The sequence below is a fragment of the Rhinopithecus roxellana genome, chromosome 1 (genome assembly GCF_007565055.1).
Source record: "Rhinopithecus roxellana isolate Shanxi Qingling chromosome 1, ASM756505v1, whole genome shotgun sequence".
Classification (NCBI taxonomy): Eukaryota; Metazoa; Chordata; class Mammalia; order Primates; family Cercopithecidae; genus Rhinopithecus; species Rhinopithecus roxellana.
In genome coordinates, this window is record NC_044549.1 from 47,784,361 (window position 1) to 47,812,285 (window position 27,925).

The 27,925-nt window shown below is 59.6% G+C and overlaps 1 protein-coding gene across 1 annotated transcript in view; it reads left to right on the top strand.

Moving 5' to 3' along the window:
* The window catches only part of PLXNA1 (plexin A1), a 54,171-nt gene extending 26,568 nt beyond the window's left edge, over positions 1 to 27,603 (top strand). The window contains exons 10-32 of the mRNA XM_030942522.1: positions 857 to 1,057; positions 2,913 to 3,009; positions 3,085 to 3,278; positions 3,395 to 3,546; positions 3,623 to 3,743; positions 4,092 to 4,228; positions 5,401 to 5,568; positions 5,827 to 5,920; positions 6,302 to 6,541; positions 6,626 to 6,769; positions 7,170 to 7,404; positions 9,085 to 9,227; positions 10,978 to 11,234; positions 11,645 to 11,711; positions 18,074 to 18,220; positions 18,317 to 18,476; positions 19,147 to 19,250; positions 19,594 to 19,690; positions 20,030 to 20,220; positions 20,402 to 20,571; positions 22,580 to 22,792; positions 22,880 to 23,030; positions 24,158 to 27,603. Coding sequence (XP_030798382.1) covers positions 857 to 1,057; positions 2,913 to 3,009; positions 3,085 to 3,278; positions 3,395 to 3,546; positions 3,623 to 3,743; positions 4,092 to 4,228; positions 5,401 to 5,568; positions 5,827 to 5,920; positions 6,302 to 6,541; positions 6,626 to 6,769; positions 7,170 to 7,404; positions 9,085 to 9,227; positions 10,978 to 11,234; positions 11,645 to 11,711; positions 18,074 to 18,220; positions 18,317 to 18,476; positions 19,147 to 19,250; positions 19,594 to 19,690; positions 20,030 to 20,220; positions 20,402 to 20,571; positions 22,580 to 22,792; positions 22,880 to 23,030; positions 24,158 to 24,253 — 3,579 coding nt within the window. The 3' untranslated portion in view covers positions 24,254 to 27,603. The remainder of the gene's footprint in view (positions 1 to 856; positions 1,058 to 2,912; positions 3,010 to 3,084; positions 3,279 to 3,394; positions 3,547 to 3,622; positions 3,744 to 4,091; positions 4,229 to 5,400; positions 5,569 to 5,826; positions 5,921 to 6,301; positions 6,542 to 6,625; positions 6,770 to 7,169; positions 7,405 to 9,084; positions 9,228 to 10,977; positions 11,235 to 11,644; positions 11,712 to 18,073; positions 18,221 to 18,316; positions 18,477 to 19,146; positions 19,251 to 19,593; positions 19,691 to 20,029; positions 20,221 to 20,401; positions 20,572 to 22,579; positions 22,793 to 22,879; positions 23,031 to 24,157) is intronic.
* Positions 27,604 to 27,925: the final 322 nt, after the last annotated feature.

The following is a 27,925-nucleotide window of genomic DNA, read 5'->3' on the forward strand; positions in this document are numbered from 1 at the left end:
ATAGGTATGGCCACTGTGTGTGCCTGTGCCTTCCGGCTGCAGCTGTGGTGGGAACACACAGTTGCAAGTGCAGCCCCTAAGTTGAGGCCAGTGGCCCTAGCTGCAAGGTGCCACCACCTGCTTCTCCCTGGTGGACACAGGGGCATCCCTGCAGACCCAGAGATTAGTGGTCAGCTTGCCCAGCTGGGCCTTGTTAACTCTGCTTCCCTGGAGCTCCTGAGGGGCTGGGCCAGAGTCCAGGCCCCCTCCTGGGTCCTGGAAAATCTCTGCGGAGCTGGGCCTGGGCCTGCCTGCCTGCCTTGGGGGCTGTTGCAGGGCTTGGGGATTACAGCCTGTTTTCAGCATCCCTATTTAAAGCCCAGCTTCTCAGTGTTCCCAAGGGACCATCTCCTGAGGCCAGCAGCAGCCATGCTGCAAGGAAGCTGGGCCATTGCATCAGTTATTGTTGCCGAAATGCTGGCCCCAGAGGCCAGGCGTGTTTTTCTGCTGGGCTCTGGTTATTTTTATACACTCTCTGGGCCCCCAGTGCAGAGCCTGCAGCCCCAGAACCCCACTCTTTCCTGCCTCTGGGGCCTTTTCAGCTGCTGGCCAGATGGGGCTCCTTTGGTCTCTGGAATGGTGGGGGTCCTAGAACATGGGACAGGGCATTCAGGGGCCAGAGGTAATAGAGCTTGTCTGGATCACAGTATGCAGTCACTGTCCCAGCCAGCGGTTCTCGGTTTGCCAGTGCATAAAATGGGTACATTGGTGCTTGGCTGGGAGCACCACAGGCCCAGTGCACATCTGGAGTGCAGTGAGGTGCACCTTGCTCACTGGTCTCCACCCCTGGGCTCAGCCAAACTCTTCTTATCCCCAGGACTGCCCACAGATCCTGCCCTCCACCCAGATCTATGTGCCAGTAGGAGTGGTAAAGCCCATCACCCTGGCCGCACGGAATCTGCCGCAGCCACAGTCAGGCCAGCGCGGATATGAGTGCCTCTTCCACATCCCAGGCAGCCCGGCCCGTGTCACCGCCCTGCGCTTCAACAGCTCCAGCCTGCAGTGCCAGAATTCCTCGGTGAGGTGGCCAGGCCAGGGGCTGGGGGCCATGAGCTGGAATGGGCTGGTTATCCTCATGGCCCTGGGTCCTGGCGTGTGCTTGTTCACAAAGGGCGGTGCACGTGCTCACATGTATCTCTGATGAGTCAGAAGCCACTCCTGGCTTCCCCAGGCCATTGCCAGGCCCTTCAGATGTGCCTGGGTCATGTGGGCAAGTGGGCTGCAAGGGGCCCATGCTGTCGTGGTAGCTGCTGAGAGCACCCAGATGTGTGGTAGGAGCAGCCTGAGTGTGGGAGTGGACAGCAGCCAGACTCATGGGACTCGCACACTGCAGTCTCCGTGGGTCCTAGGCATGGGCTGATCGTCAGGTCTGAGTGTGTGTAGGAATAGCCAGGTGGCAGCCAGCCTTCATCACTGTGGCTCCCGGAGGGCAGAGGTCAGGGTGCCAGAGTGCATGGTTCCGTCCATTCCTCGCCAAATGGAGAAAACACTCCCATTGGCCCACACTTGCACACTAGCAGACGGGTGTTGCCTGTGGTCCTAGAAGAGTATGTGTGGACCTTCAGATTTGACACAACAGTGTTTGAAAAGCTCTACTGTCAGGTGCAGTACGTTCAGCGACGGGATCTCTATAGAGCCAGCTGTTTCCTGAGTGGTGGGGAAGTGGGGCCCAGTTGCCCAGCAGTTGGAGGCCTGGGCTGAAGTCCTGCACTCCCAGCAGGCCTCTGTCTCACCTGCTCAGGACAGGTGTGATCCAGGGAGCTGTGGGCTTCCAGGAACTCACTGCAGGGGCAGGTGGCTGGGCTGTTGTGTGGGGCACTGGGCAGTCAACAAGGTCTTGGCTGGACCCCATCCCCTGGAAGCCCTGGGGAGGGCCTTGATGGGGTCAGAGGTCTGGAGCCCTTTGGCTGACTCCTGGTCTGTCCCAGCAGGGTGGGGTAGGCTCTGGAGGATCACAACAGGCTTCCTGGGGCATGGTGGGTTGCAGGTCTGCCATGAGGATCACTCCTGGCCACCACAGCTATCTGGAGTTCCCTCTGCCGTCCAGCCTTTCGAGACATTTCTGCTGTATCACCAAGTCTTCGCCTGCCCTGCACCTTCCACCTGCGTCTCCCTCCCCACCCTCCCTTCTCACCAGGCCCACATTAATCTTCCCTTCAGCTGTGTTTAAAGGGAAGAGGGAGTATCGGGGAATTTGATAGGATCCAATTAAATTCCTGCAGATAAAATAATGATGAATTGCTGGGCCGCCCCTTGGAGACGCTGGGCTCCCTGCACCACCCCAGCACGGGAACAGAGTTGAGGTCATCCGCAGCAGAAAGTCGGGCACAGCTGGAGCCCTAGCCAAGCTCCCTGGGAGGGGCAGTTCCCCTGGGCCCAGCCCAGCCTTGTTGGGGAGGGGACGGGGAGCAGGGCTGCACCTGACAGTGATTCTGCCTGTCTCTGCCTCAGTCTGGGGATAACAGATCTCCCACCTCAAGGCAGGGCATTCCTGGCCCATTCAGCAAAGATACTGAGGTTCACAGAGCATGCGTATTCTAGGGCCAGCTGGGAGTCCTGATTTCCCAGCCTGGCTGACTGCAGGGAGTGGTCAGAGGCTGCCTGTGGTTGGAGGTGGTCTCCAAGGGGGTGCCACAGAGGTGACTGTGGGAAGCACAGAGGTTCCCCTGGAAGGGCACCTCATATGGTTGCTAGGCTGGAGAGAGGGACCTCTAGAGCCAGGAAGGAAGCCCTGTGTAGGGTGAGGGTGGAGAGGGAGCGGTTGTGGCTGCAGAAACTTCCCGCGGAGCTAGCGCCCTGGTGGCTTTGTGGACCTGAGGCTCCGGCCTGGAGGCCGCTTAGCTGGGAAGCCTGACCTCCCCATCACCCAACAGTACTCCTACGAGGGGAACGACGTCAGCGACCTGCCAGTGAACCTGTCGGTCGTGTGGAACGGCAACTTCGTCATCGACAACCCACAGAACATCCAGGGTGAGTGGGCGCCTGGGCGGGGTGGGCGGTGGGCGGGCCCGAGCTGACCGCACCCCTCCCCACCTCTTGCCGCAGCACACCTCTACAAGTGCCCGGCCCTGCGCGAGAGCTGCGGCCTCTGCCTCAAGGCCGACCCGCGCTTCGAATGCGGATGGTGCGTGGCCGAGCGCCGCTGCTCCCTGCGGCACCACTGCGCGGCCGACACACCTGCATCCTGGATGCACGCGCGTCACGGCAGCAGTCGCTGCGCCGACCCCAAGATCCTTAAGGTAGGGCCCCCAGCCCTGCCCCACACCCCATGCCCCGCCCCACCCCGCCCCGCCCCGCACGACCCCAAACCCTACGCCCGGCGGGACGCCTGTACCCCAGCCTCTGCCTCCGGCAGCTGTCTCCCGAGACGGGCCCGAGGCAGGGCGGCACGCGGCTCACCATCACAGGCGAGAACCTGGGCCTGCGGTTTGAGGATGTGCGTCTGGGCGTGCGTGTGGGCAAGGTGCTATGCAGCCCCGTGGAGAGCGAGTACATCAGTGCGGAGCAGTGAGTGCAGCCCTGGGTGTGCGCGGGGCGGGACGGGGCGGGGCTCCTGCAATCCCTGAGGCCCGCCTGCCCACAGGATCGTCTGTGAGATCGGGGACGCCAGCTCCGTGCGGGCCCACGATGCCCTGGTGGAGGTGTGCGTGCGGGACTGCTCACCGCACTACCGCGCCCTGTCACCCAAGCGCTTCACCTTCGTGGTGAGTCTGCTGCCCTTCCTCTCTCCCTGTTCCCTGCTTCTCTGAGAGGGTGCCACTGAGGGCTCCTGTGCCTCTTCAGGGCCCCTTGTCTGGCCACGCTCTGCCACTGCTCTTCCATGGCCTGGGTGCTGCCCCTCCCCTCCTGTGCCTAGGCCAGCTCCAGAGCTCCCTGGCTCACCTTGGGCTGTGCCTGAGAAACCTGGGAGTACTGCCTCTGAAGTGCAGCTCCCAGGCATGCGGCCTCCTAGTCTGGGGAACTGGAGGGGTAAGCAGGCCAAGTGGGGCCTTTCTCCATGTGGCCCCAGGGGGACTTTCCTGAGAGCTTCAGCAAGTTCCCTCTTCCTGCAGACACCAACCTTCTACCGTGTGAGCCCCTCCCGCGGGCCTCTGTCAGGGGGCACCTGGATTGGCATCGAGGGAAGTCACCTGAATGCAGGCAGTGATGTGGCTGTGTCGGTCGGTGGCCGGCCCTGCTCCTTCTCCTGGTACGGGGTGCAGGTGGGGGTGGGGGCCTGGCTGCCCCTCCTCCTGGTTCAGATGGTTGCATGCCCCCTCTTGTTGCCTGGGCAACGAGGCTATGGAGAGCCTGGCTGGGGTGATCACTGTGAAACCCAGAGGCGGAGGTTACCATGGAAAAGGGCTACCTCCAGAGTGGGAGGACTGGGCGGTGATGGGGGCGGGGCCTGCCTTTGGGGGCGGGGAAACCTGGCTGCCTCTGCCCTGATTTTTCCCTGTGGGTATGGGGAATCCCTTGGGTACAAAATAAGAAGTATTTTTAAAAAATATTAAGAGAGAAAACAGAAATCTTAACAAAAGCCCTGAGGCTTGAAGTGGATAATTTTAGATTAGGGATGATAGTGGAACGTCCCTTTAAATATTTTCCTGTGGTAATTACCCGTTATCAGACTAATTATTGGTGTCTGCAGCTGAGGGGGCCTGGCGGCTGTGGGGCTCCTGGCAGTGGTGAAAGAGCTGAAGGTCCGGACCCAGGTGCGGGCCATGCCCGGCTGCCTGCCCAGTGGGGTGTCCCCATGACACCTGGGCCAGCTCATCTAGTCTCCTCACAGCCCCCTGGGATGCAGGGATAGGGCGACAGGTGCCAAGAGGGAAGGTGTCTGCCTGGCCCAGGGTATTAGGAATGGGCACTCGGCTCCCAGCACTTGGAGCACGGGCTGAGTGAGGGTGGCCCTGGGACAGACAGGGAAGGTCAGGCCAGGGCTTAGTCTCGCCAGCCCTCCCTAGGGACAGAGGGAGGGCAGCGTGAGCCTACCTCCCAGCCTGGCATGCGTGGGGTGGGCCTGCTGCTCACTGCCTCTGGGGAGGCAGAGGCCTGCTGGGTGTGGAGCCCTGGCCAGGGTCACCTGGAGTGGGTGTGGGTGACAGGGAGGCTGTGATGAAAGCAGACCTGGAGAGGCGGCAAACCAGGTCCCAAATGCCAGGCTGGGCAACAGTGGGGGCCTGAAGGGGCTGGGAGCCAGGGCGAGGGTAGGACAGACATACACAGTCCCGGGAGGGAAAGTAGCAGTGATAGTATGCAGCCACCCAAGGCAGTACCTGTGACAGATGGCGCCCTGCCCACTGTTCCTCAATGCATCTGCGTTCCACCTGCCTGAGTTCCGCCTGTGTGCTCCTCACTGTCCCACCCGGGCACCTCCAGGAGGAACTCCCGTGAGATCCGGTGTCTGACACCCCCCGGGCAGAGCCCTGGCAGTGTTCCCATCATTATCAACATCAACCGCGCCCAGCTCACCAACCCCGAGGTGAAGTACAACTACACCGAGGACCCCACCATCCTGAGGATCGACCCCGAGTGGAGCATCAACAGGTGGGGCCCAGCAACACCCATTCCCTGTCCCCAGCTGTTGAGAGCAGCGCCGAGCCGGGAGCTCTTCCACCAGGCACTTGGTGGTGGCCCTCCTGCATGCTGGGTACTGTCCTGCTGGGAAGCACCCCTTGCCAAGAGCTTTCATCTGTTTCCTGTCTTTGGGGAAGGCAGGCTTTGCCTGGCTGAGCTGTGGCCCGTGTTTCCAGCTCACTGGGCCCCAGCATCAGCTGGTGACCCCCCACCCCTGTTCTGTTCCAGTGGTGGGACCCTCCTAACGGTCACGGGCACCAACCTGGCCACTGTCCGTGAGCCCCGAATCCGGGCCAAGTACGGAGGCATTGAGAGGGAGAACGTGAGTCCCTGCCCTCAGCTGCCCACCTCGGTCCAGGCCTTCACCTGGGATGGGGCTCCTGCTATAAATGCTCGTGTCCCTGCCCCTACCCCTGCCTCTTCCCAGCTTATGCCAACCTTGACTGTGCCTGGAGACCCCTGGGGAGGCACCTGTCCCGCTTGGCAGGTGGAAGGTCTGGCTCTGGGCTGCTGGCTGTGCACACCTCTCCTTCAGGCCACATGTCCCTGGTCCATGTGGGGTGGGTGGCCCAGGACCTCCCCTGCTGGTGCCTGGCATCATCTATGCAGGGAGCAGGCAGCCCCCAGGCCAGGGGCTCTGTCACTGAGAGTTGCCGGGCCACTCGGGGAGGTCCTGCCCAGCATCCCTACCCTGTGTCTCCAGGGCTGCCTGGTGTACAATGACACCACCATGGTATGCCGCGCCCCGTCTGTGGCCAACCCTGTGCGCAGCCCTCCGGAGCTGGGGGAGCGACCAGATGAGCTGGGCTTCGTCATGGACAACGTGCGCTCCCTGCTTGTGCTCAACTCCACCTCCTTCCTCTACTACCCTGACCCCGTACTGGAGCCACTCAGTCCCACTGGCCTGCTGGAGCTAAAACCCAGCTCCCCACTCATCCTCAAGGTGGGTCACTGTTGCCCGTAGGCTGGGCCGTGCCAGGGAGGAGGCCCCTTGTCCTGGGCTCTGGCTCACCCCCACCTCCTACAGGGCCGGAACCTCTTGCCACCTGCGCCCGGCAACTCCCGACTCAACTACACAGTGCTCATCGGCTCCACACCCTGTACCCTTACAGTGTCGGAGACGCAACTGCTGTGCGAGGCACCCAACCTCACAGGGCAGCACAAGGTCACGGTGCGTCTGTTCACCAGGGGTGCGGAGCTGGGAGAGCCATGCCCCACCTGTGGACGCTGCCCCACTAGCACAGCCCCAGCTCTGACCTTGCCCCAGATTCACCCCTAGCTCAGAGGGTGCTCAGCTCCAGTGCAGGCCCTGCCTTAGCCCTCAGCCTGCTGCCTCCTTGAGCCCCCCAGACTGCCTACCCACCCTGAGCCCTTGCCATGCCAGTGCTGCCCTGACTGAACAGGCGCCTGCCGTGGGTCCCGGTGTCACCCTGCTGACCACTCTGTGCCCCTGTCGGTGGGACCTTGCCCACAGGCAGGTGTGTGTGTGTGTGTGTCTTGCCCATCGGGAGGGGCTCCCAAGCTTTGTGGAAAGCATGGGTGGCTCCTGAGTGGCCTCCACCCACTGGCAGGTGCGGGCTGGCGGCTTCGAGTTCTCGCCAGGGACACTGCAGGTGTACTCAGACAGCCTGCTGACGCTGCCTGCCATCGTGGGCATCGGCGGGGGTGGGGGTCTACTACTGCTGGTCATCGTGGCCGTGCTCATCGCCTACAAGCGCAAGTCACGAGATGCCGACCGCACACTAAAGCGGCTGCAGCTCCAGATGGACAACCTGGAGTCCCGCGTGGCCCTCGAATGCAAGGAAGGTCTGTTGGGGCTGGGGCTCACTGGGGCAGCTGCCACCTCCAAACCAGGCCCTGGCTCATCCCCACACCTACCTCCCACCACCCCAACCCTGCTTCGGCTCAGTTTATAATGTTCCTGATAGCCTTGCTGTGCCAGGCCTGGTCCCAGGGCAGTGGGCGGGTGCCTGACCAGGGCCTGGCCCTGCAGCAGGTACCACATCCTCAGTGTGCTGCTTGTGACACAGAACTCAGAGCCAGACTGTTTGCGTTTGTATCCCAGCTGGGCTATAAGGCTGAGGGTGGCTATTTACCTTTCTGTGCCTCAGGCTTGTCATCTGTAGAGTGAGCACAGTGACAGTGCCTACTTCTCCAGGCACTGGGAGTGGTGGTGGGTTGGCTGGTGCCAGTGGAGCAGCAGAGAAGGGTGCTTCCGCCATGCAGCAATGGGGAGCCCTTGTGCTTTGGCAGTCCCTGGGCACATAGAGATCTTGGCCTGAGCTGACCTTTGTCCTTGATATGTCTATAGGGGGCGTCAGGCCACACCATCCTCCTGATCCATGGCAGGTGTGAGTGGCAGAAATCTGTTCCATGTTGGGCGAGACTTTGAGCATTTGCCGATAGTAACTCACACATGTTCAGGGCTCTAGGGGGCAGATACTAGGAGTGCTGCTGCTGCAGTGGAGGACCTTAGCCATGTGGTCCAGCATGGGGTTGTCATGAACTCCACTGGGACTCCACTGGGATGGGGTGTTTTGTTTGCACAGGACTCAGCCAGTCTTAAAATGCAAAGTTCTGCATCCTGGGAGCCCTCTCAGTCCCAGACAAACCTACATGGCCCTGTGGTGGGCTGAGGGTGGCCCTACCTCTTAGGCAGCCCTGGTGGGACCAGAGGCAGGTGTGTGTTGGGGCCAGGTGGGAGGCAGGTGGCCTGGGCCTCCCTTGTGCTCCCACCTGCTGAGGCTGGCTGTCTGGTGAGGCTGGCATGTGTGGATGCGGTGGCTGGCGGCTGCTCCAGGCCAGCCAGGTGCAGATAACTAGATGCCTGGCAGCGGTGCCCAGGAGACGAAGGCTCCAGCTCTTAATTAAACCTGTCAGATGTCCCCCAGAGCCTGTCTGGCACTCCTCTGGCTTCTGATCAGATAGCCTGATCCTCGGGCTGCTGCAGGGCTGACACCTCACAGCTCTGGAATGTTCTGTCAGGGGCTTCACTGCCCTGCCTGCCTTTGTTCCTGACAGAGGCAGAGCTGGCCCTGAGCAGAGTGGGCCACACTGAGGGCGCACCAGGCCTGAGATGTGCATGCAGTGGTGTGGGGGCTTGGCGACAGCCTGCAGCCCTGGGACCTCACCCCTGGCCGCACCCCACCACCTCCCGGTGGTTAGAAGGAGCCCGAACTCCAAAGCTGCTCAACGCTTAACTGCCAGTGTCTGAGATGCAGGAGGCCCCGCCCAGCCTGCCCCTGGTGCCGATGCTTTCTCTGCTCTTGTCTTGCTTGATCCTGTGGGAAGCTCACAGAGGAGAGTTACTATCCCTGTGCTAGGGCTGTGGTAGCTGGGGGACGGAGAGGCACAGTAGTTTCCTTGAGATCATAAAACCAGTAAGTGTCAGAGCCAGGATTTGATGTAGGCCCCAAGAGTGGGAGGGTTGGGGCATGGAGCAGGGCCACCAGGGCATGCTGTCCCTGATGCCACATCTGGCCACAGCCTTTGCAGAGCTGCAAACAGACATCCATGAGCTGACCAACGACCTGGACGGTGCCGGCATCCCCTTCCTCGACTACCGAACATACGCCATGCGGGTGCTCTTTCCCGGGATCGAGGACCACCCTGTGCTCAAGGAGATGGAGGTAGGACCACTGGCTCTGGGGTCACAGGAACTCAGAGGCAGCTGCTATCTTCTGCCTTTGGGGCTCCTTGGGTGCTGATGGATGGTATGGGGCAGCCTGTGCGACCTGGGGGAGGGTCCAGGCCTGCAGGGCTCTGGGCTCAGCCGAGTGGGGAGCAGGTGCTAGGAGGCAGAACCAAGAGCAGGCCAGCACAGTGGGGCCCTCAGCCCTGGGGCTGGGGCAGGGGAATGGCCAGTGTGGCTCTGCTCCATGAAGTACCTCCAGAGGGTAGGGGGAGGCTCTGGCCCCAGGGCCTGCATGGGATGCCAGGCCTCATCTCAGCAAACCACTTGTCAGCCTGGGCTTCTGACACCTCTCCGGTGGCTGCCCCTTGGGCCCTGCCTCTGTTGGGGGTCCCACCTGCGGCTCCACTGGCCTGGTCTGCTGGGTGGTTCTGGATGTGAAGCCTCGCTGGGCAGGGGCTGTGTGCTGGGAGGTGCGGGTGGCTGATGAAGTCTGCTATGGCAGTTTGGGATGGGAGCGTGTGACTGGCATAGCACCAGGGCCTCAGAGAGTAGGGCTTTGCCCCGTAGACCTTGGCAGCAGCCTGGCGAGGGAAAAGAGGGCTGGCTCCCACGTCCCCAAAGGGCCCCCAGTGGCAGGCAGGCTAGGAGGCAGTCCTCGGCGAGCCACAGCCAGGGACTCAGCAGGTCAGCTCGGTCATACTCTCCAGCTGAGGGCACCCCCCCACCATGTGCCTTGGATGTTGTGCCTTGGATGTCCCCTGTGGTGGCTCTGTTGGTGGGTAGTCCCTTTTGAGCTGATACTGAGCAGGCCTTCCCACCTTGGGCCCTGGGGCTGCATGTGGCTGAGTGCTGCCATCCTGTTCCTGGGCTTGCTGCCACGTGGGGCTCCACAGCTTCCCCAGGTTGTATCTCTCTCTCAGTGCCTCCATTTGCTGTGTCTGTCAGACTGTCTCTTTCAGCCGTGACTGTGTGTGTTCTACCTGGGCCATTACCTGTCTGCCTGATACTTGTTGGCCTTGGCTGGGAGCCTGGTATCACTGGTGGCTCTGGGCTTTGCCTAATAGGGAACATCTTGCCCTGATAAACCTTAGTATGAACAAGAGAAAGAGAGTAGGGATCCTGGAACCAGCTATGCCTCTAGTCCACTCCTTTTTCCTACCTGCAGTGTGGCCCTAATCAAACCTCTTCCTGTCTCCAACCTTGTGTCCTCATCCGTGAGATGCAGAGGCTGATTGTGCATTGGTTATCATTGTCAAGGCGGAGGGAGAGGGTAGACTTGCACTCCTGGTTCCCAGTGTATGGGGGCATTGAGTTGGACTCCCTTTGAGCTGTTGCAGGCCAGCTGCGGGGGTTGCTGTTCAAAGGGCCCAGCCATGGAGTGGGTGGCGTGAGGAGCCCCTCTCATTCTGCACCCAGCCGCACTGCTAACACCTTTGTCATGTTGGCTTGTGGTGGGCTTCTCAGGCTGCCGCAGGGACTCTGTGGCCAGGGCTGCCCTGATGGCAACAGACAGTGGTGGCAGCACCCAGGTCATGTCCATTTTGCTAAGGACAGGTGAAGCTTGGGAATGACCCGCTGAGCTGAGGAGTCAGGGCAACTTGTCACTTGCCTTCCAGGCCTGTCCTCTGATGGGACCCTGCTATACCAGCCAGGCCTGGACAGCCCCTCACCGGTCAGCTTGGAGGCGGGGGCTGGGGCTGGGGCTGGGTACTCCTTTGTGCTCAGAGCTCCGTGTGCTCCCTCAGGTGCAGGCCAATGTGGAGAAGTCACTGACACTGTTTGGGCAGCTCCTGACCAAGAAGCACTTCCTGCTGACCTTCATCCGCACACTGGAGGCGCAGCGCAGCTTCTCCATGCGCGACCGCGGGAACGTGGCCTCGCTCATCATGACGGCCCTGCAGGGCGAGATGGAATATGCCACGGGCGTGCTCAAGCAGCTGCTTTCCGACCTCATCGAGAAGAACCTGGAGAGCAAGAACCACCCCAAGCTGCTACTGCGCCGGTGAGCCTGGGGGGCACTGGGATTGGGGGAGGCAGGGCCATGCCTCCAGCTTTGGACAGGCCGGCCTAGCAGGCCCAGAGACACTGCTGTGGCGGTTCCCACTGGGCAGGGGTGGGGGGACTCACCTGGCCTCTGAGGCTCAGCTGCCACCTCCCTAGGTACTGATAGTGAGGACCCAGGCTTGAGTCTCCATACTCACAGGCCTGGGCTCTGGGTGAAGGGCTGGGGTCTCCATGGCAGCCCCGGAAGCCCCTGCTGCCCACTCATGTGGGTGCCTTTCGACACCTGACCTTCGGTGCTTCAGGAAGCGGGGCAGGGTGGGGTGGGATCGGTGGGCGAGGCCTGCAGGGGCCCTGTGCCTGCTGGACAGCTGGAATGACACCACTCTGCCCATATTCTGTGCCCCCCAGGACTGAGTCGGTGGCAGAGAAGATGCTAACCAACTGGTTCACTTTCCTCTTGTATAAGTTCCTCAAGGTAAGCAGAGGCAGGAGGAAGCAGGTGTCAGAGGCAGTTGAACAGCGGGAGGGGAAAGTGGAGAGAGGTGGGGATCAGTGGGAGGTGCTGGAGAATGACAGCACGTGGGGTCTTGGTCGAGTTCTGGCTCAGGCCTAGGCCCCTGGACATGCAGCTACTCCCGGCTTCTGGCTCCCGGCTCCCTTGTCCCTCCTTCTGAGGCTGTCAGGCCCTTGCGCAGCCCACCAAGGTAGGTGTGGGAGTTCAGATACAGGCTCTCAGTGCCCACAGCTGGCCTGGGCTCAGGAGGGTGGGGGCACCCTGGGCAGGGGCCTCTGAGAGTCCAGCACCCGGAGTGGGGCCAGCCTGGGGGTGCCTGAAGGCTCTAGTCCACCACCTATCATGCCTATCATGGGGACAGGTGGCCGCACTGGGCTTCCCCTGTGCTGTCCATTCAAGCCCCTCCAACCCCCCCAGCAGAGGGACGCTGCCATTTTCAGAACAGGAATAGGGTGTAGGCCAGAGACTGCAGGCCAGGGCCCAGGCTGGATGGGGATCTAGGTGGGCTTTAACTGGGCTGTAAGCAGTTGAATTGCTGTCTGCACTTCCAGTGTTGGGACTTACACAGACTCGGGTATCTGGCTTCTCTTGGAAAGTCTGAAGGCCTGGTTAGCCCACTCCTGAGAGGTGGAAGGAGCCCAGTGTGTGCATGGTGAAGTGCATGCTCCTCGCCTGGCTTCAGTGGTCCCTGTCACTGCTCTGTGGGTGAGGGTGACTGACAGTGTAGCCCAGTGATCGAGGGTGGGCGCTGGCGCTGACTGCCTGGGTTCGATTCTCCTGGTTTCCTTACGGAATCCAGGGATGGCATATCTGTCTCCCCTGGCCCGTGGGGCTTTCAGGCCTCCTGCAGCCAGATACTGCTGAACTCAGGTGATCAGCGCACAGATCCCTGCACAGAGCGGAGTCCTGGCTGGGCATCCTCGCTGTGGAGAGAGACACTGGACAGGAAATACAGCAGACAGGCCATGGGGCAGAGCCAAGCAGGGAGGGTGGGATTCGAGCAGAGGTCTGAAGACCAGGCCGGTAGAGGGAAAAGAGTCCCAGGCAGAAGAGGCTACTGAGGAGAAGGCGCCAGGTGGGATAGGCAGGGGCATGGCTTGTCTGTCCTAGGTCTTCTCTGGAGGTGGGACATTTATGTGTATATAGCAGTCCCTGGCACATAGCAAGTGCCCAGTAGATTATAACATCCTTAGGCAGAACTGGAAGCAGGTAACACAAAGTCGTGCATGTCCTGTAGAAAGTACAGTTCTATGAAGACTGCATAGATGTGTGCATGCTGGGTAAGCTGGGCTCTGTGAGCTTAAAGCAGCAGGTGCCCCGGGTGAGGTGAAGAGGGCCCTGCTCACCTGGGTCCCCGTCTGATCCCGATTCTCCACACCCACAGAGACAGGGCTCAGGGCAGCAAATGTCTGTAAGTACTGATGTTGGGTGTGGATTATCTTTCATGCCAGGATACAGGGGGCAGCCTCAGCCAGTGCAGAGTGCGGCCCCACAGGGTGCTCTAAGCAGAGAGGGTGGCAGTGGGACGCCGTGGAGGGGTTGTCCTCAGGCTGGATCGGGAGTTCCATGGAGAGCTGGGGACATTTGGGACAGGCGCTGAGGGATGTGTGGGCAGGGGAGGGAGGGAGAGGGAGGCCAGTCTTGGCCAAGGGAGCCATAGGAAGGGGACACAGGGAGGAGGGAGGCAGGGGTGACCATCTGGGTGACAGTGGTGCAGGTACAGTGGGTGCGGGCTGTGTGTTGGGGGTTTCACAGCCCATGCCCATGACCCCAGCCCACCTCGTTATTAGTGGGGTCCCAGTGCAGGGGACGGGCAGGGGCCAGGAGCTGTTAGATCTCCTTAGGTCATCACTGCCCTCCTCCAGTTCTAGGAGGACCCCTATATATGCAAGAGAGGGCATGTACTGGGTGCAAGGACATGGCCCAAGGCGGAGAGGTGCAGACAGCCATGCTGGAGCTGGGCACCCCCTGGATGGGACTGAGATGGGCCCAGGGCTGTTTCCATCCACATAACTGGCCAGTGACTTTTTTTTTTTTTTGCCACCATATTTGGGGTTTTTTTTTTGTTTTTGTCTTTTTTAAGATAGATGTTATTGTTTAGAGCAGTTTCAGATTCACAGTAAAATTGAGCAGAAGGTGCAGAGGTTTCCCATGCACCTGCTGCTCCCACACATGCACAGTCTCCCCACTGTCAGCAACCCTAGGAGAGGGGTGCATTTGGTCCAGTCAATGGACCTGCCAGGACACATCTTCACCACCCAGTGCCCCTCATTTCCACGCGGGCTCACTCGTGGTGCTCTGCATTCTGTGAGTTTGGATGAATGCACAATGCCATGTATCCACCGTTACAGCATCACACAGAATAGTGTCGCTGCCCTAAAAATCCCCCAAGCTCACCTGTCATCTCTCCCTACCCCTGAGCCCCTGGCACCCATTGATCTCATTGTCTCCATAAGGTGTGCCTTTTCCAGATGTCACATAGTGGAATCGTGTACTATTACTGTAGCCTTTTCCAACTGGCTTCCCTCACTTTGCAATCTACTTTGAAGGTTCCTTTATTTATTTTCATAGCTTGATAGCTTATTTCTTTTTAGTGTGCCACAAACTTAAAAAAATTTGTTATGGCGAAATACACATGACATAAAATGTACCATCTTAACCATTGTTAAGTGCACAGTTGAGTGGTATTGGATGCATTTACAGCAGTGTTGGCCATGGCCACCTGCTCCATGAGTCTTCATCTTGTAAAACTGAAACTCTGTCCCCACTGAACACCCACTCCTTGTTCCTTCCTCCCCAGCCCCTGGAACCATTCTACTCTCTGTCTCTGTGAATCTGACAGCTCTAGGGACCTCATATGAGTGGAATCATGCATTGTTTGTCCTTTTGTGGCTGGCTTAATTTCATCAGCTTAATGAGGAAGTAATCCAGGTGTCCATCTTCAGGTGAATGAATAAGCAAAATGTGGTCTGTGCATACAATGAGATAGTAGTCTGCCTTAAAAAGGAAGGAAATTCTGACATGCCGCAACGTGGATGAACTTTGAGAACACAAACTCTTTTTAAACAACCCAAATACTTTTCATTCCTTGCTGTCTTTAGAAACGAAAACTTTAACTACAAAAGTAACCCATGACATTTTAGCACATGTAAACAACCTGGAAGGGAGGATGGAGGGGTGAGCTCCCCACCCCTCTGCGGTTCTGGTGGTAATGACCACCAGAGTTTTGGTGCCTGTCCTCCCAGGCTGGGGTCTGAACTGAAGCAAATATGAATAGACTATGCTTTTTAATATTAAGATGAAGGTTAGTATCGGACCTTTTTTCTCATTAGAGAGTTTTAAATTTTTTCAGTACCACAATTTTCACTGTGCCTCGCTCCCCCTCTATCCTCACGTTGGCCATAGTGTTAGGCCCACCTTTGTGGGTGAGCACACAAATGCTTGCCTTGTGTTTTTATCAACTGCATAATGTTCCGTGGTGTGGCCATTTCATCATTTGTTTAACTGTGGCACCGCTGATGGCCAGGGCTGCACAACTTGGATTTGGATGCAGTTGTCTCTGCTTGCCTGGTCCTGTTTAAGTGCCTTTCCAGAAGAGTGAGTGCAGGTGATCAGGCACACTCATTTTTCATTGTAATATATGCTGCTGCATTATCCTACCAAAAAACGTTGCAAATGTACCAGTTCATCATCTGAGAATCTTACCCAGGCCTGGGATAGCACTTGTCTTATTGATCTTTTTCACCTCTGCCCATTTGAAAAGTACACACTGGTAGGTTGTTGCCTTAGTTGGCATTTCTTTAACAAACCTTGGACATCTTTTTACATATTTGATTGGCTGCTTTTATTTTTTCTTTGAAGCCAAGTTTGTAAATGTCCATTTTTACCCTTTGCTTGTTTTACTAGGGTCATTTCTTTTAGATTATAGGAATTTTTATTTTTTGTTTTTGAGACGGAGTTTCACTCTTGTTGCCCAGGCTGAGTACAATGGCGCAATCTTGGCTCACTGCAGCCTCCACCTCTCTGGTTCAAGCGATTCTCCTGCCTCAGCCTCCGGAGTAGCTGGGATTACAGGCATGTGCCACCATGCCTGGTTAATTTTGTATTTGTAGTAGAGACCGGGGTTCTCCATGTTGGTCAGGCTAGTCTCAAACTCCTGACCTCAGGTGATCCACCCACTTCAGCCTCCCAAAGTGCTGGGATTACAGGTGTGAGCCACCGCACCCAGGAACTTTTTTAACATACACACTTCCCATCTTTTCAAGCTCACGTGTTCTACTGAGAAATGATTTTTATTTATATGGTGTGGGGTAGGGATCTGGTTTGATCCTCCCACCTCCCCATGCTCACCGTGGAGAAGTGCTTGTGGTAATGTCATTTCTGGAACTGCCTGTATTATCCTTCTATTAGAAAAGTGGCACTTTTTGTTGGGCAGTTTTTGCACATTCCTGACTGGTGCTGGGAGGAGTCTGAGGTCTTCCTTTTCCCCCATCACTGCACAAGAGATTGAGGCTACAACAAGAAAAGGACTGGGCCTTCCTCTTCCCTGGCCTCTGAGCTCTTGGAACCTGCTTTGCAGCCTCCAGGCTGGCCTGGCTGAAGAAGTGGGTGGAGTAGGGCAGGGCCTGCTGCCTGGGTTGAGTGTGAATGCCCGGCTCAGCCTGAGCCTTCTCTGGGGACACCTGGCTTGTATGGGGCAGGCGCTTTGGGGTCAGCTGGATCTGGGTTCAGATCTTGGCTTCTCCAGTTTCTTGCTGTGTGACCTTGGGCCAATAGCTGCACTCCCCTGACCTTCAGAGACTAGCTGCGGTCCTTTCACTCTCTGAGGCCAGGCCTGGGAACCCTTGGGCAGGTGTCTCACTTTGGGAAACCCTCAAAGGCTCTCGTCTTCCTGTCGCATTAATGGCTCTCCATCCAGATCTGTACCCCTTTTCCTCCTCCTTCGTGGCTAACTTAATGAAACCAAGTTTGCAAATGAAACATAATTTCAAAGACAGGCATGTTGTTGGAAGGTCTGGGATGGTCTTAACAGCTGTCTCTCTAATTACCTCAGATGCTAATGAGGTGCCTGAAGCCTCTGGTTACAGGAGCAGAGCTGCTGTTTGTTTGCCAGGGCCGGATAGGAAGCAAGGCTGCCAAGCCCGCCCCTCCATCGAGGTGCACACACACCTGAAGGCCCTTGGGCAGGCAGGGCCTGCAGCAGACCCTGTGCCTAGTCTCTGGGCGGGCCTTGCCTGTGTGGCCGACTCAGCCAGCCCAGATGTGAATGTTTCTCAGGGACAGCTCTCCATTCACTCAATTCGTCTAGCAAGTGTCTGTGATGTCCCATGCACAGGCTTAGCCAGTGCTGGCAGTAGGGTATGGTGAGCAGGCCAGGCAGCTCCCACTCCAGAGGGGTTGGCAGGGGTGCGCAGGTTCCTTCAGAGAACAACAGATAAGGGGGGAGACCAGTGGGGCGGTGGTGGGGGGTACGTGTGCTGGGAGCTCCCTGGGAGCCTTTCTGGAAAGGGCACATTGGGTTGTGTCCAGAAGGGCCCATGAAGATGCCAGGGGAAATTTCTGGTTGTAGAGGCAGCAGTTGCAAAGGCCCTGAGGTGGGACAGGAGGCAGTGCTCATGCTACAGCATGGGGAGCCAGAGGGTGAGGGGTCAGAGTGGTCAGGTGCCCGCTGAGGGCCCGGGACTGTGCTGCTGGCCCTGTGCTGTGCGCTTGGGTGCTGGTGAACCTCCCTGGGTGAGCAAGCCTCCCCAGGTGAGTATGTCAGCATCCATGACACACCATAGGTGTGTCCCAGAGTAATATGGGGGGCCCAGCTGGGTGGTCCCTCGGAGGCCAGCGGATCACAGTCACACTTGACGTTGCGTAGTATGGGGTCTGCTTGTGCCACGGGTGACGGGCCATGGGGAGGTTTGTCCTTAGCACCTCCAGCTGGGGAGCAGGCCCCTGGGAGGCTGGGGCTGGGCGGGGATCCTGCTGAGACCCGGGGAGACTTCTGGGTGAAACAGACAGGCCTCGGCCCTCCTTGATGCAGGCCCTGTGTGCCACGCCATTTTCCTTGATATGCTACGGCGTCTCCTGGCTCGTGTGTAATTTAGGGTTTTCATGGATATTTGTAGGGTGGGGTGGGTATGTTTTGTTTCCTGATTTTCTTGCAGTCTCTGCTGGGCTTTGGGACTAAAGCTATACTTGCCTCCTAAAGAGCTGGGAAGTGCCGCTCATTTCTCCTTGCCGGGAACACTGTGGCTGGCACTGGACGGGTGGAGCGGCAGGCGGTGGGTAGACTCAGGGGTCCTGGCTGCAGCCTTATGCCACCACCCCCACAGGAGTGTGCTGGGGAGCCGCTGTTCATGCTATACTGCGCCATCAAGCAGCAGATGGAGAAGGGCCCCATCGACGCCATCACGGGTGAGGCACGCTACTCCCTGAGTGAGGACAAGCTCATCCGGCAGCAGATTGACTACAAGACGCTGGTGAGTGTGACCACCCTCTGTCCTGGGTGCCCTGGTGCCCCCCACCCCCCAATTGTGGGGCTGACACTGCTGCCCTGCTCCATACCCCGCCCGCAGACCCTGAACTGTGTGAACCCTGAGAACGAGAATGCACCTGAGGTGCCGGTGAAGGGGCTGGACTGTGACACAGTCACCCAGGCCAAGGAGAAGCTGCTGGACGCTGCCTACAAGGGCGTACCCTACTCCCAGCGGCCCAAGGCCGCGGACATGGACCTGGGTGAGTGGGCAGGGCCGTGGCTGCCCGGGGTGTGTGCTGGAGCAGAGGGGCAGGGCCATGGCCCAATACTGAGCTTGGCGGGGAAGTCCAGGTCAGTCCTCCGCACCAGGCTGGCGCTGGTCTGGAGGGCAGTGGAATGGCGAGTGGGCTGTCCAGTCCCAGGTTGGGTGTAGAGGGTGGCTACCCTGCCCTGGGCAGAGACTCTGGGAGGTGGTGGGTTCCAGTGTACTCTGGGAGGCAATGGGCTCTTGGAGCCCTGAGGGGGATACTCAGGCTCATGAGAGGGGCAGGTGGAACAACTGAGGGCCAAAGGGGATGGGGCAGGTTTGGGGTGGGGCCCAGAGTCCTGCAGCAGATGTGACTGGAGAGGCCGAGTCCCCGCAGAAGCCTCGGTGCCAGGCTGAGGAGTTGGGGCCCTGAGGTTTGGGGAAGGCAGGGCAGACCCCCTTAGGCTGGGGTTGCTATGGCAGATTGGGAGGGCTGTGGCAGCTTGCGGGGGGCTATGGCAGGTTAGGGGTGCTGCAGCAGGTGTGGAGATGTGTCCCTGGTCTGTGCTGGTGCTAAGAGCTGCAGGTGGGCCCTGTCCCACCTGTGTGATGGATCACTGCTGTGATGGAGGAGGGAAAGAGGGCCCCAGCGGCCCCACCCTCCAACTCCCTCCTCTCCACAGAGTGGCGCCAGGGCCGCATGGCACGCATCATCCTGCAGGATGAGGATGTCACCACCAAGATTGACAACGACTGGAAGAGGCTGAACACACTGGCTCACTACCAGGTGGCTCCTGGCCCTCCGACCCTAGCACAGGCCTCCCTCCCTTTGGGGCTTCCACAGCGCAGCTGCCAATGTTTGCAGCATGTGGGCTGGACAGCAGCTCGATCTCTCAGGGAGAGGAGGGGAGGTGGTCGTGTATATGTGTGGACCGTCCTAGGACCCAAGCTGGGCTTGTGGGATTGCCTGGCAGTCCTGGGCTGTCCTGATGTAGAGACCCAGACTGAGTGAGGCGGCTGCCTCCAGGCACAGCACTAGGGTGTCACTTGGCTTCCCAGCCAGGGAGCAGGAGTCTCGTGGTGCAGGGGCACCCTGGTGGGTCACAGGGTCCCTGGCCCTCTGCCCACAGGTGACAGACGGGTCTTCGGTGGCACTGGTGCCCAAGCAGACGTCCGCCTACAACATCTCCAACTCCTCCACCTTCACCAAGTCCCTCAGCAGATACGGTGAGTGGCCAGGCAGCGGGCGAGAGGGCAGCGCATGGGTCCCTGGCCTGGGCAGGACGTCCCCCGGGCTCCCACGCTGCAGCAGCCGGACGGGAGGACCCAGGGGCCGGTGTCAAGCCTGTCACTTGCATTCTTGACCCTACCCTCCAACTCTGGAGGCTGCGCCTCCCCCCGACTGTGTGTCCATACACAATTATGCCACCTTTGTGGTGTCATTGGCTGCCCCAAAATCCCACATGGGTGGGGGTGCCATCCCCAGCTTTCAGACGGGGAAACTGAGCCTCGGGCGGGGGGCGCGGGGTGCCAGCCAACGCGGGCGCTGACAGCCTGGTGCTGCAGAGAGCATGCTGCGCACGGCCAGCAGCCCCGACAGCCTGCGCTCGCGCACGCCCATGATCACGCCCGACCTGGAGAGCGGCACCAAGCTGTGGCACCTGGTGAAGAACCACGACCACCTGGACCAGCGCGAGGGCGACCGTGGCAGCAAGATGGTCTCGGAGATCTACCTGACGCGGCTACTGGCCACCAAGGTGGGCCTGGCTGGCAGATGGGGGCAGGGGACGCTGGGCCAACCGAGCTTGGAGAAAGCGCCAAGCCCGGAGCAAAGCCCTCACTCCCATGCTGCTCCCATGGCCACTTGCCTAGTCACCCAGGAGGTGTAGGCAGCCAGGCAGAGCCCTGGAGCTCAGTGTTCCTGCCTGCCCCCCGCAGGGCACGCTGCAGAAGTTTGTGGACGACCTGTTTGAGACTATCTTCAGCACGGCGCATCGGGGCTCGGCCCTGCCACTGGCCATCAAGTACATGTTCGACTTCCTGGACGAGCAGGCTGACAAGCACCAGATCCACGATGCTGATGTGCGCCACACCTGGAAGAGCAACTGGTAACGCAGGGCGGGGGCACGGAGCAGCATCCCCCAGGGCCAGGCCAGATGTGTTCCCAAGGCCCAAGGGCCTGTTCTGATCAGGAGCCCGCAATTGGGGCTGCTTGGTGTGGGGACACAACCCAGCAGGGTCATGGCAGGCCAGCCCTGTGCTAACTGGCCTTCCCTATCTGCCTGTGCCCCTTGACCCATGGCTTACCCTCTGCTCCAGCTGCTGAGCCCCTCCCACTGCTGCAGGAACTGTGTGCAGGTGTGAGTGGCCCTGGGTGTGCACAGCTGTGCAGACATGAGTGTTGGCTGCAGCATGAGAAACAGGGCACACTGAACCAGCCCTGAGCCACCTGGTTGCAGTGATGAGGGCAACAGGGATTGCAGGTACTCCTGGTACTCTTTAGTGCGAAGAATTTACAGCCTCACCACTGCAGTGCAGGGCCGGGCCAGAGCCTGCTTACTGAGGCGCAGAGACCCAGCCACTTGCCACGATCTCACGGAGCAGGTGGAATACAGAGCAGAGCCTGCCCAGACTGCACCGTGCACAGCTACACCAATGTGAGCTGGGGCTCTGTGAGGCTGGGTTTCGTTATGAAGAGGCACCTAGTCTCTGAGTGGCCTCTCCCCAGAGTGTCTGCCTCCCTGGCCAGCTAGTCCCTTGCTTTTCTCTGGCCTGGCCTACTTCTGGGACAGTGACCTGCTTCTTCCCTGGTCATGGGCTGCCCAACTTGGCAATGTTGGCTTTCTCTCTGCCACACAGGCAGGCCAGCCCTTGGCCTCACTCCTTACTCAGGACCCCTAAGCTCTGGTCTGTAGCCCCCTGCCCCAGTTGGCACACTCTAGCCACACGCTAGCTCCTGGAGCAGATCCCTGCTGTTTGTGTGTGTGTGTGTGTGTGTGTGTGTGTGTGTGTGGCCCCCACCCCAGCAGACAGCCGCACTCTTGCCTGCTGCAGGGGAGCGCCTCTCTGTGCACCAGCCCCCACAAACTGCATGGCCCAGGGGTTCTGGGGTAGGACTACTCCCCCTAATCCCCCATACTTGGGGTCAGGTGGATGCCCTCGCCTATATGGCTGGACCCTGCTTCTCCAGGAAGTGCCCCTCCTCACCCTGCATCCTGCTGGGGTCTCCCACCAGGGAGACCTCCACTGTCTTAGCTCCCCTCTCTCCTGGACTGTCCCTGCCACCTCTGCAGGCTCCCAGGCCAGCAGCCACCCCGACTTGGTCTTGTCCAGCCCATGTGTTGCTTCCCAAACCTGGGATGCAGCCACCCCAACCTGTCTCAGCTCCACCCACTGCTCGCGGAGTCTTGGGTTGAGATGAAGTGTCACAAAGCCCCTCTCCTGGGCCATGCTGATTGGGCACAGCAGGAGAGGGGGGCCTCCAGGGACACAGTGTCTCCAGATCACCATGCTCTGGGAGAATGCTCTGTCATAGTGGAACATTCTAGACCGGTGCTGTCCAGGGTGGTGGCTCCTGAGCATTTGAAATGGCACTGGTGTGGCTGAGGGTCTGGGCTCTTAACTTCATTTAAGTTAAGCAGCCATGTGTGGCCAGTGCTGCCAGGCAGCCCAGCTGATGGCAGTCCCTGAGGTGGTGTTTGGGGCACAGAGGGCTGGTCTCTGTAGGAATGGGTGCCCTGGGGCAGAGCTGAGCTGCAGGTCTCAGTGCAGGAGCCAGGAGTGCAAGCCAGCATGCAGGCCTAGGGGGGCAGTGGCTGTGGGGAGTGGGCTCCTGAAGGCCTGGTCACATCTTGCCCTTGTGCAACCGAGTGCATTTGAGCACGCCTGTCTCGTGATGCTCTGCGTGAGATGCAGGTGGTGGGGGCAGCACATCTCTGGTTGGGCGGCAGGGGACGGCCCTCACTTACCCATGGGCCCTGTACCTCTGTGGGCCTCGTTTCCCCATCTGCATGGAAAGCCATGCCCACTTTGGATTCGGAGCCAGGAGGGCCACAAGGTCGCTGCTCAGGAGGGAGCAGAGGCCTGTCTGAGCGGCGCCTGGACTCTCGCCTGCAGCCTGCCCCTGCGCTTCTGGGTGAATGTGATCAAGAACCCACAGTTTGTGTTCGACATTCACAAGAACAGCATCACGGACGCCTGCTTGTCGGTGGTGGCCCAGACCTTCATGGACTCCTGCTCTACCTCTGAGCACAAGCTGGGCAAGGACTCGCCCTCCAACAAGCTGCTCTACGCCAAGGACATCCCCAACTACAAGAGCTGGGTGGAGAGGTGGGCGGAGGGGGCAGGGGTTGGGGGCAGTGGCCTGGGGGGCAGCCTGGACTCTGCTTATGTGCCCACCTGGCCGCTCACCTGCAGGTACTATGCGGACATAGCCAAGATGCCGGCCATCAGTGACCAGGACATGAGTGCGTATCTGGCTGAGCAGTCCCGCCTGCACCTGAGCCAGTTCAACAGCATGAGCGCCTTGCACGAGATCTACTCCTACATCACCAAGTACAAGGATGAGGTGAACACCATGGGAGCCCGCAGGCTGGGCTGGGAGGACTCGCTGGCCCCTGTCAGAGCCACCTGCTCTGCCCAACCCTGCCACTCCTCCCTGAATCTCTGGGCTGCCATGGGCCACCTTCACTCCTCTGCACCCGCTGGCCACCTGGTTCCTTGGTGCCAGGAGGGAGCCTGCCAGGCCGAGCGGAGAAGGCCGTGGTGGAGTCACTGTGTGCAGCCATGTGGGGTCAGGGATGGGGAAGATGGGATGGCAGCTTCTTCCTGAGGGAGAGGGTGTGTGGGTGGTGAGCAACTTCCCTGAGGGGCACATTTCAGGGTTTTCCAGGCTGGAGCAGCGTCTCCAGGGCTGGGCATAGGGTCTTGGCAGAGCTTTCCTTTCAGTATCTTTTCTGCTGACTTGGAGTGAGGCCACGTACATGGAACTGGGCAAGGGGTCCAGGAGACATCCAGGAAGGACTGGCTCCTGGGCTGCACAGGACAAGAGCACGGGGCCAGAAGGCAGGACAGGCTCAGCCTGTGCCAAAGCTCTGAGGGCTGAGAAGGCCACGGGAGTGAATCAGAGCCACCCTGGGGAGGCCGGGGCAGGTGCAGCAGAGGCAAGGAGCCTTCCCAGGGTGCCGCAGGAGGCAGGCAGGAGGCAGAGGGCTGTCCTCAGGCAGGTGCCCCAGGGGAGCAGAGGAGCAACCAGAGACCGCATGTATTAGGGTGGGGGGTGGGAACAAAAGCCTGGGTTCCGGGGCTCACCAGGGAAATGGGAGCTGAGGCTCTCTGGGGAGCTCTGCTTTAAAGGGGCACAGAAACCCCAGGGTGTGAGGACTGGATGGAGACATGTCAGCAGCATAGCCAGGCAGCCAAAGAATCAGAGCCTGCTGTTTTAGGGGGTGAGAGTAGGATGATGACGGTGGCGGGGCTCATTCTCCATATTGGGGTCCTGGAGGGTCCAGGCTCACAACCAAGGTCCCTTGGCCAGGGATAGATGGGGTTGAACCTGTGGCACCTGTTCTGGAGGCATCCCAGGGATACATGGGGTTGAACTTCTGGCACCTGTTCTGGAGGCATCCGCCCTGGGCCTGCTGAGTGTGTGGAGGCTGGTGGCCCGGCATGCTGACAGCTCTCCTGGCCCTGCAGATCCTGGCAGCCCTGGAGAAGGACGAGCAGGCGCGGCGGCAGCGGCTGCGGAGCAAGCTGGAGCAGGTGGTGGACACGATGGCCCTGAGCAGCTGAGTCCCGGCTGTGATCGTCCAGCAGGACGCAGCGTGAGGGCGGCCGAGCAGGGACCGGGGCAGCCCTCGCCGCATGCGTGTGGAGTGTCCGGTGGTGCTCGGGCCGCCGCAGTGCAGTGACTGCCCGGCCCTCCCTCCCCTGCCTCGCCCGGCCGGGTCCCGGCTCTTCCTGTGTGGAGGTGATGGTACCTGCCACACCACAGCTGCACACACAGCTGCTTGCTCAGGGGCCGGGACAGCACGGGGTGCTCAGGCCGGCCAAGGACCTTCATTGCCTGGCAAGAGCTGCCTGGTGGCCTTCATGGGAGAAGGGCTGACCTCTGAGGGGCTGAGGGGTGAGGCCAGGGCCCTCCAGGGGGAGGGGTAGCCAGCTTGGGCTGTCCCCTTGAGACCAGGACAAGAGGCTGGGGGTGTCAGCATTCCCGGCTTCCCAAGCTGCCCCCAGGTGGCAGAGTCTGAGGGTCTGGGGATCCGGTTGGCAGCTGGAGAAACAGGCAAAAAGCCCATAGCCGGGCAAGAGGAGCTCAAGTCAGTCTGGGCCCATTGCCACCACCTCCCACATCCAGCACCCACGCCCGCTGCACCGCTGCCATCCTCAGATTCACCGCGTGCTCTGCGTGGCCGAGGCCGGAGCACCACATCCACCTCGCCCCAGAGAGTCCCTGCTCCCTCCTATGGAGGGGCTGTGGGCCAGGCTGCTCAGACTCCTGGGTGGCTTCCAGACGGACCGGGCAGCCCCTCTCCGTCCTCAGGGCTGTGCCTCTGGGAGCCACTGGGCCAGGGGCCTTGGGTCACAGAGAGCACGTTCCCGTTATTTATTCCCCTCCACGTCCTACGCAGGCTGCCCTGGCAACTGCCTTCAAGGGTAGGCCGAGCTCTGTGCCGTGGAGCCCCTGAGGGCAGCCCCTGAGCACTCCTTTCTCTCCACTCTCTCTGTCCCTGCCCGGCAGCTTCCAGTGTGGCATCTCAGCAGGGTCCTGGCCCCTCCAGAGCAGTGGGACATCTGGGGACTGTTTTTGTTTGTAGGGGAAAAAATTCTGCTGCACTCTGCTTGGGCCTTGAGGTCTGTGGCAGGGCCCCTCTGGCCCGCAGTGGCCTGGATCTATCTGGGCCATGAGTGATGGGCAGTGACCAGAGGGACTGGAGGCCAGCGGTGTCCACCCTTGCCCTCAGCAAGAGAGAATGCATTCTTAAAAGAAAGCTGTACATGTATATATATGCACATATATATATGTGGCTCTAGCCTCAGGCTCCAGCCCCAGTGGGGTACTGTACAGTTAACTGAAGAGGAATTTTAAAGACGATTTGAACAAAAAAATGAAGGCAGTGGGAAAGCAATGCCAAATGACTGTGGAGAAAGTGGCCGGAGCCTCCCTGGAGTGGAGCAGCCCTGAAGTCCCCTGACCTGCGGGCCGCTGTTTTGGTTTGACATGACAAGGAAAGGACTTCCTGCCGACCCTGAGAGCCTCCGGGGTGCCGTGGCACCACGGGGCGTGCATGATTGTGCTAGCGTTTAGTCTGAGTTGATCTTTTTAAAACTGCAAGTGTTGAATACTAGAGGTTGTTAGACCTTTTTTTATGTTTTTTAATTAGTCACTTGTAAAAGCAAACAAGCGGTCCATCCCCTTTTCAAGGTCACTTTTTTGATGGTACCGAAGATCCCATGGACTTTAAGGGACAGCTAACTGTGGCCAGCCCCAGCCTCGTATCCTCAGCCAGGCCCAAGGAGAGCACTCAGCCCCACGGGGGGTGCCAGTCTTGCAGTCGCCCCTCCTGAGCAGCGTGAGCCAGATGACGCCGCAAAGACCCACCCCTCTCCTGAATGAGGGTCGGTGTGGAGTGGGTGACTGCTGACTCGCAGCTCACTGGCCCCGTGGGCACCATGCCAGGGCTGGGGCGTTCTGCTGCTGCCACACCCAGCTCAGGCCTGGGCCCGCCCTTGCTGCCAGCCCACTGAGGAGGTGGGCTTACCCCCTGGACAGACTTGGGGGCCAGAGCTGACTATGGGGGCCAGTCCATATATAGTGGGTGGGCTGTTTTTTTCAGTAGGCCCTAGCATTGTCTGGGATTCCTGTCCCTGAGTGCGCCTCCACCTACTTTCTGATGCTTCCTGGCTGCGGTGGGGTGGGAACCTCAGTTTCCCCCAAAGTCTTCCCTGGATGCTGGTTTCAGGTTGGAGTCCCTGGTTCTTCCAGTTCCTCACGGGTTAGATAGGGACTCCTGCATCACCTTCAGAATCCAGTTCCAACCCCCACCCTCAGGCCTTGTGCCCTGCTCTGCCCTGCCAGGCTGCCCTTGTCCATGTGAGTAGCATGGGCGGGTGGTGGGGACGACAGTGGTGATGAAGGGGGTGCACCACAGGCCTCATATGGAGCAGTTCCCACAGGGTCGTGTGGCGGGGGCCTGGGCACCACAGAGCACATGGCTGTGTCTAGGCGCAAGCACTTTAGCAGTATCTGTTTACATGCGCAAGGATCAAGCCGACTACCCGTGCTGTCTACTGGGACAGCAGTCTCCGAGCTACTCCATACCTCCCTCTGCCAGGTCGTGGAGTTGGGTCCCAGTTCCCACTTGTCACTGGTTCCCACTGTGCTCCTAACTGCAGCACCCGGGAGCTCTGGCCTGGGGCTGGAGGCCCTGGTAGGAACTGCCGTTGGAGTCCGCTCTGTGCCCAGCTGCAGTGAGCGGCTCCCATGGGCCCTGTGTCTGCAGGGAGCCAGGGCTGCGGCACATGTGCTGTGAAACCGACACCCACCTGGCGTGCTGCTGCCGCCACTTGTTTTCCACAGCATTTCCTACCTTACTCCGTGTCCTCCCTCTCCCCGAGCCTGGCTCAGGAGTGCTGGAACAGCTCAGGCCTCGGCCTGGGAGCCTGGCCTCTTGATATACCTCGAGCTTCCCCTGTGCTCCCCAGCCCCAGGACCACCGGCCCCTTGGCCTGAAGAGCTGGGAGCCCCAAGACCTGCAGCGTGGAGTCCAGGCCAAAGCCCGGAGCGGCGTGTCATCCCACCAGAGCCTTTGCCCTGGCTTTCTCCCTGTCTGGATTCAGTGGCTCACGTTGGTGCTACACAGCTAGAATAGATATATTTAGAGAGAGAGATATTTTTAAGACAAAGCCCACAATTAGCTGTCCTTTAACGCCGCAGAACCCCCTCCCAGAAGAAGAGCGATCCCTCGGACGGTCCGGGCGGGCACCCTCAGCCGGGGCTCTTTGCAGAAGCAGCACCAATGACTGTGGGCCCGGCCCTCAGATGTGTACATATACGGCTATTTCCTATTTTACTGTTCTTCAGATTTAGTACTTGTAAATAAACACACACATTAAGGAGAGATTAAACATTTTTGCTAAAAGCTCTTGGCTCCAGGTTTTCCTTGCTGGGAGGCAGGGGCGGTCGCAGAACATGCACATCCCAAACGCGGAAGCGTCTCTCCTTGGGTGACTCAGCCACACCCAGGACAGATGGCCACACTCTGTGAGCTGGGTGCACTCAGTCCAGGTGACACATTGGAGCCCTTGGCGGAAGCTAAAACACCAGTGCCTGACTCCCACTGGAGCCTTGGAGCTTCAGGGGACTGAGCGGTGGTCACTTTTATATGCTCCCCAGGCGATTCTCCGGTGGCACCCCTAGCTCGGAGCAGTTGCTTCCAGCCCATGCCGCGAGGCAGGAATTTC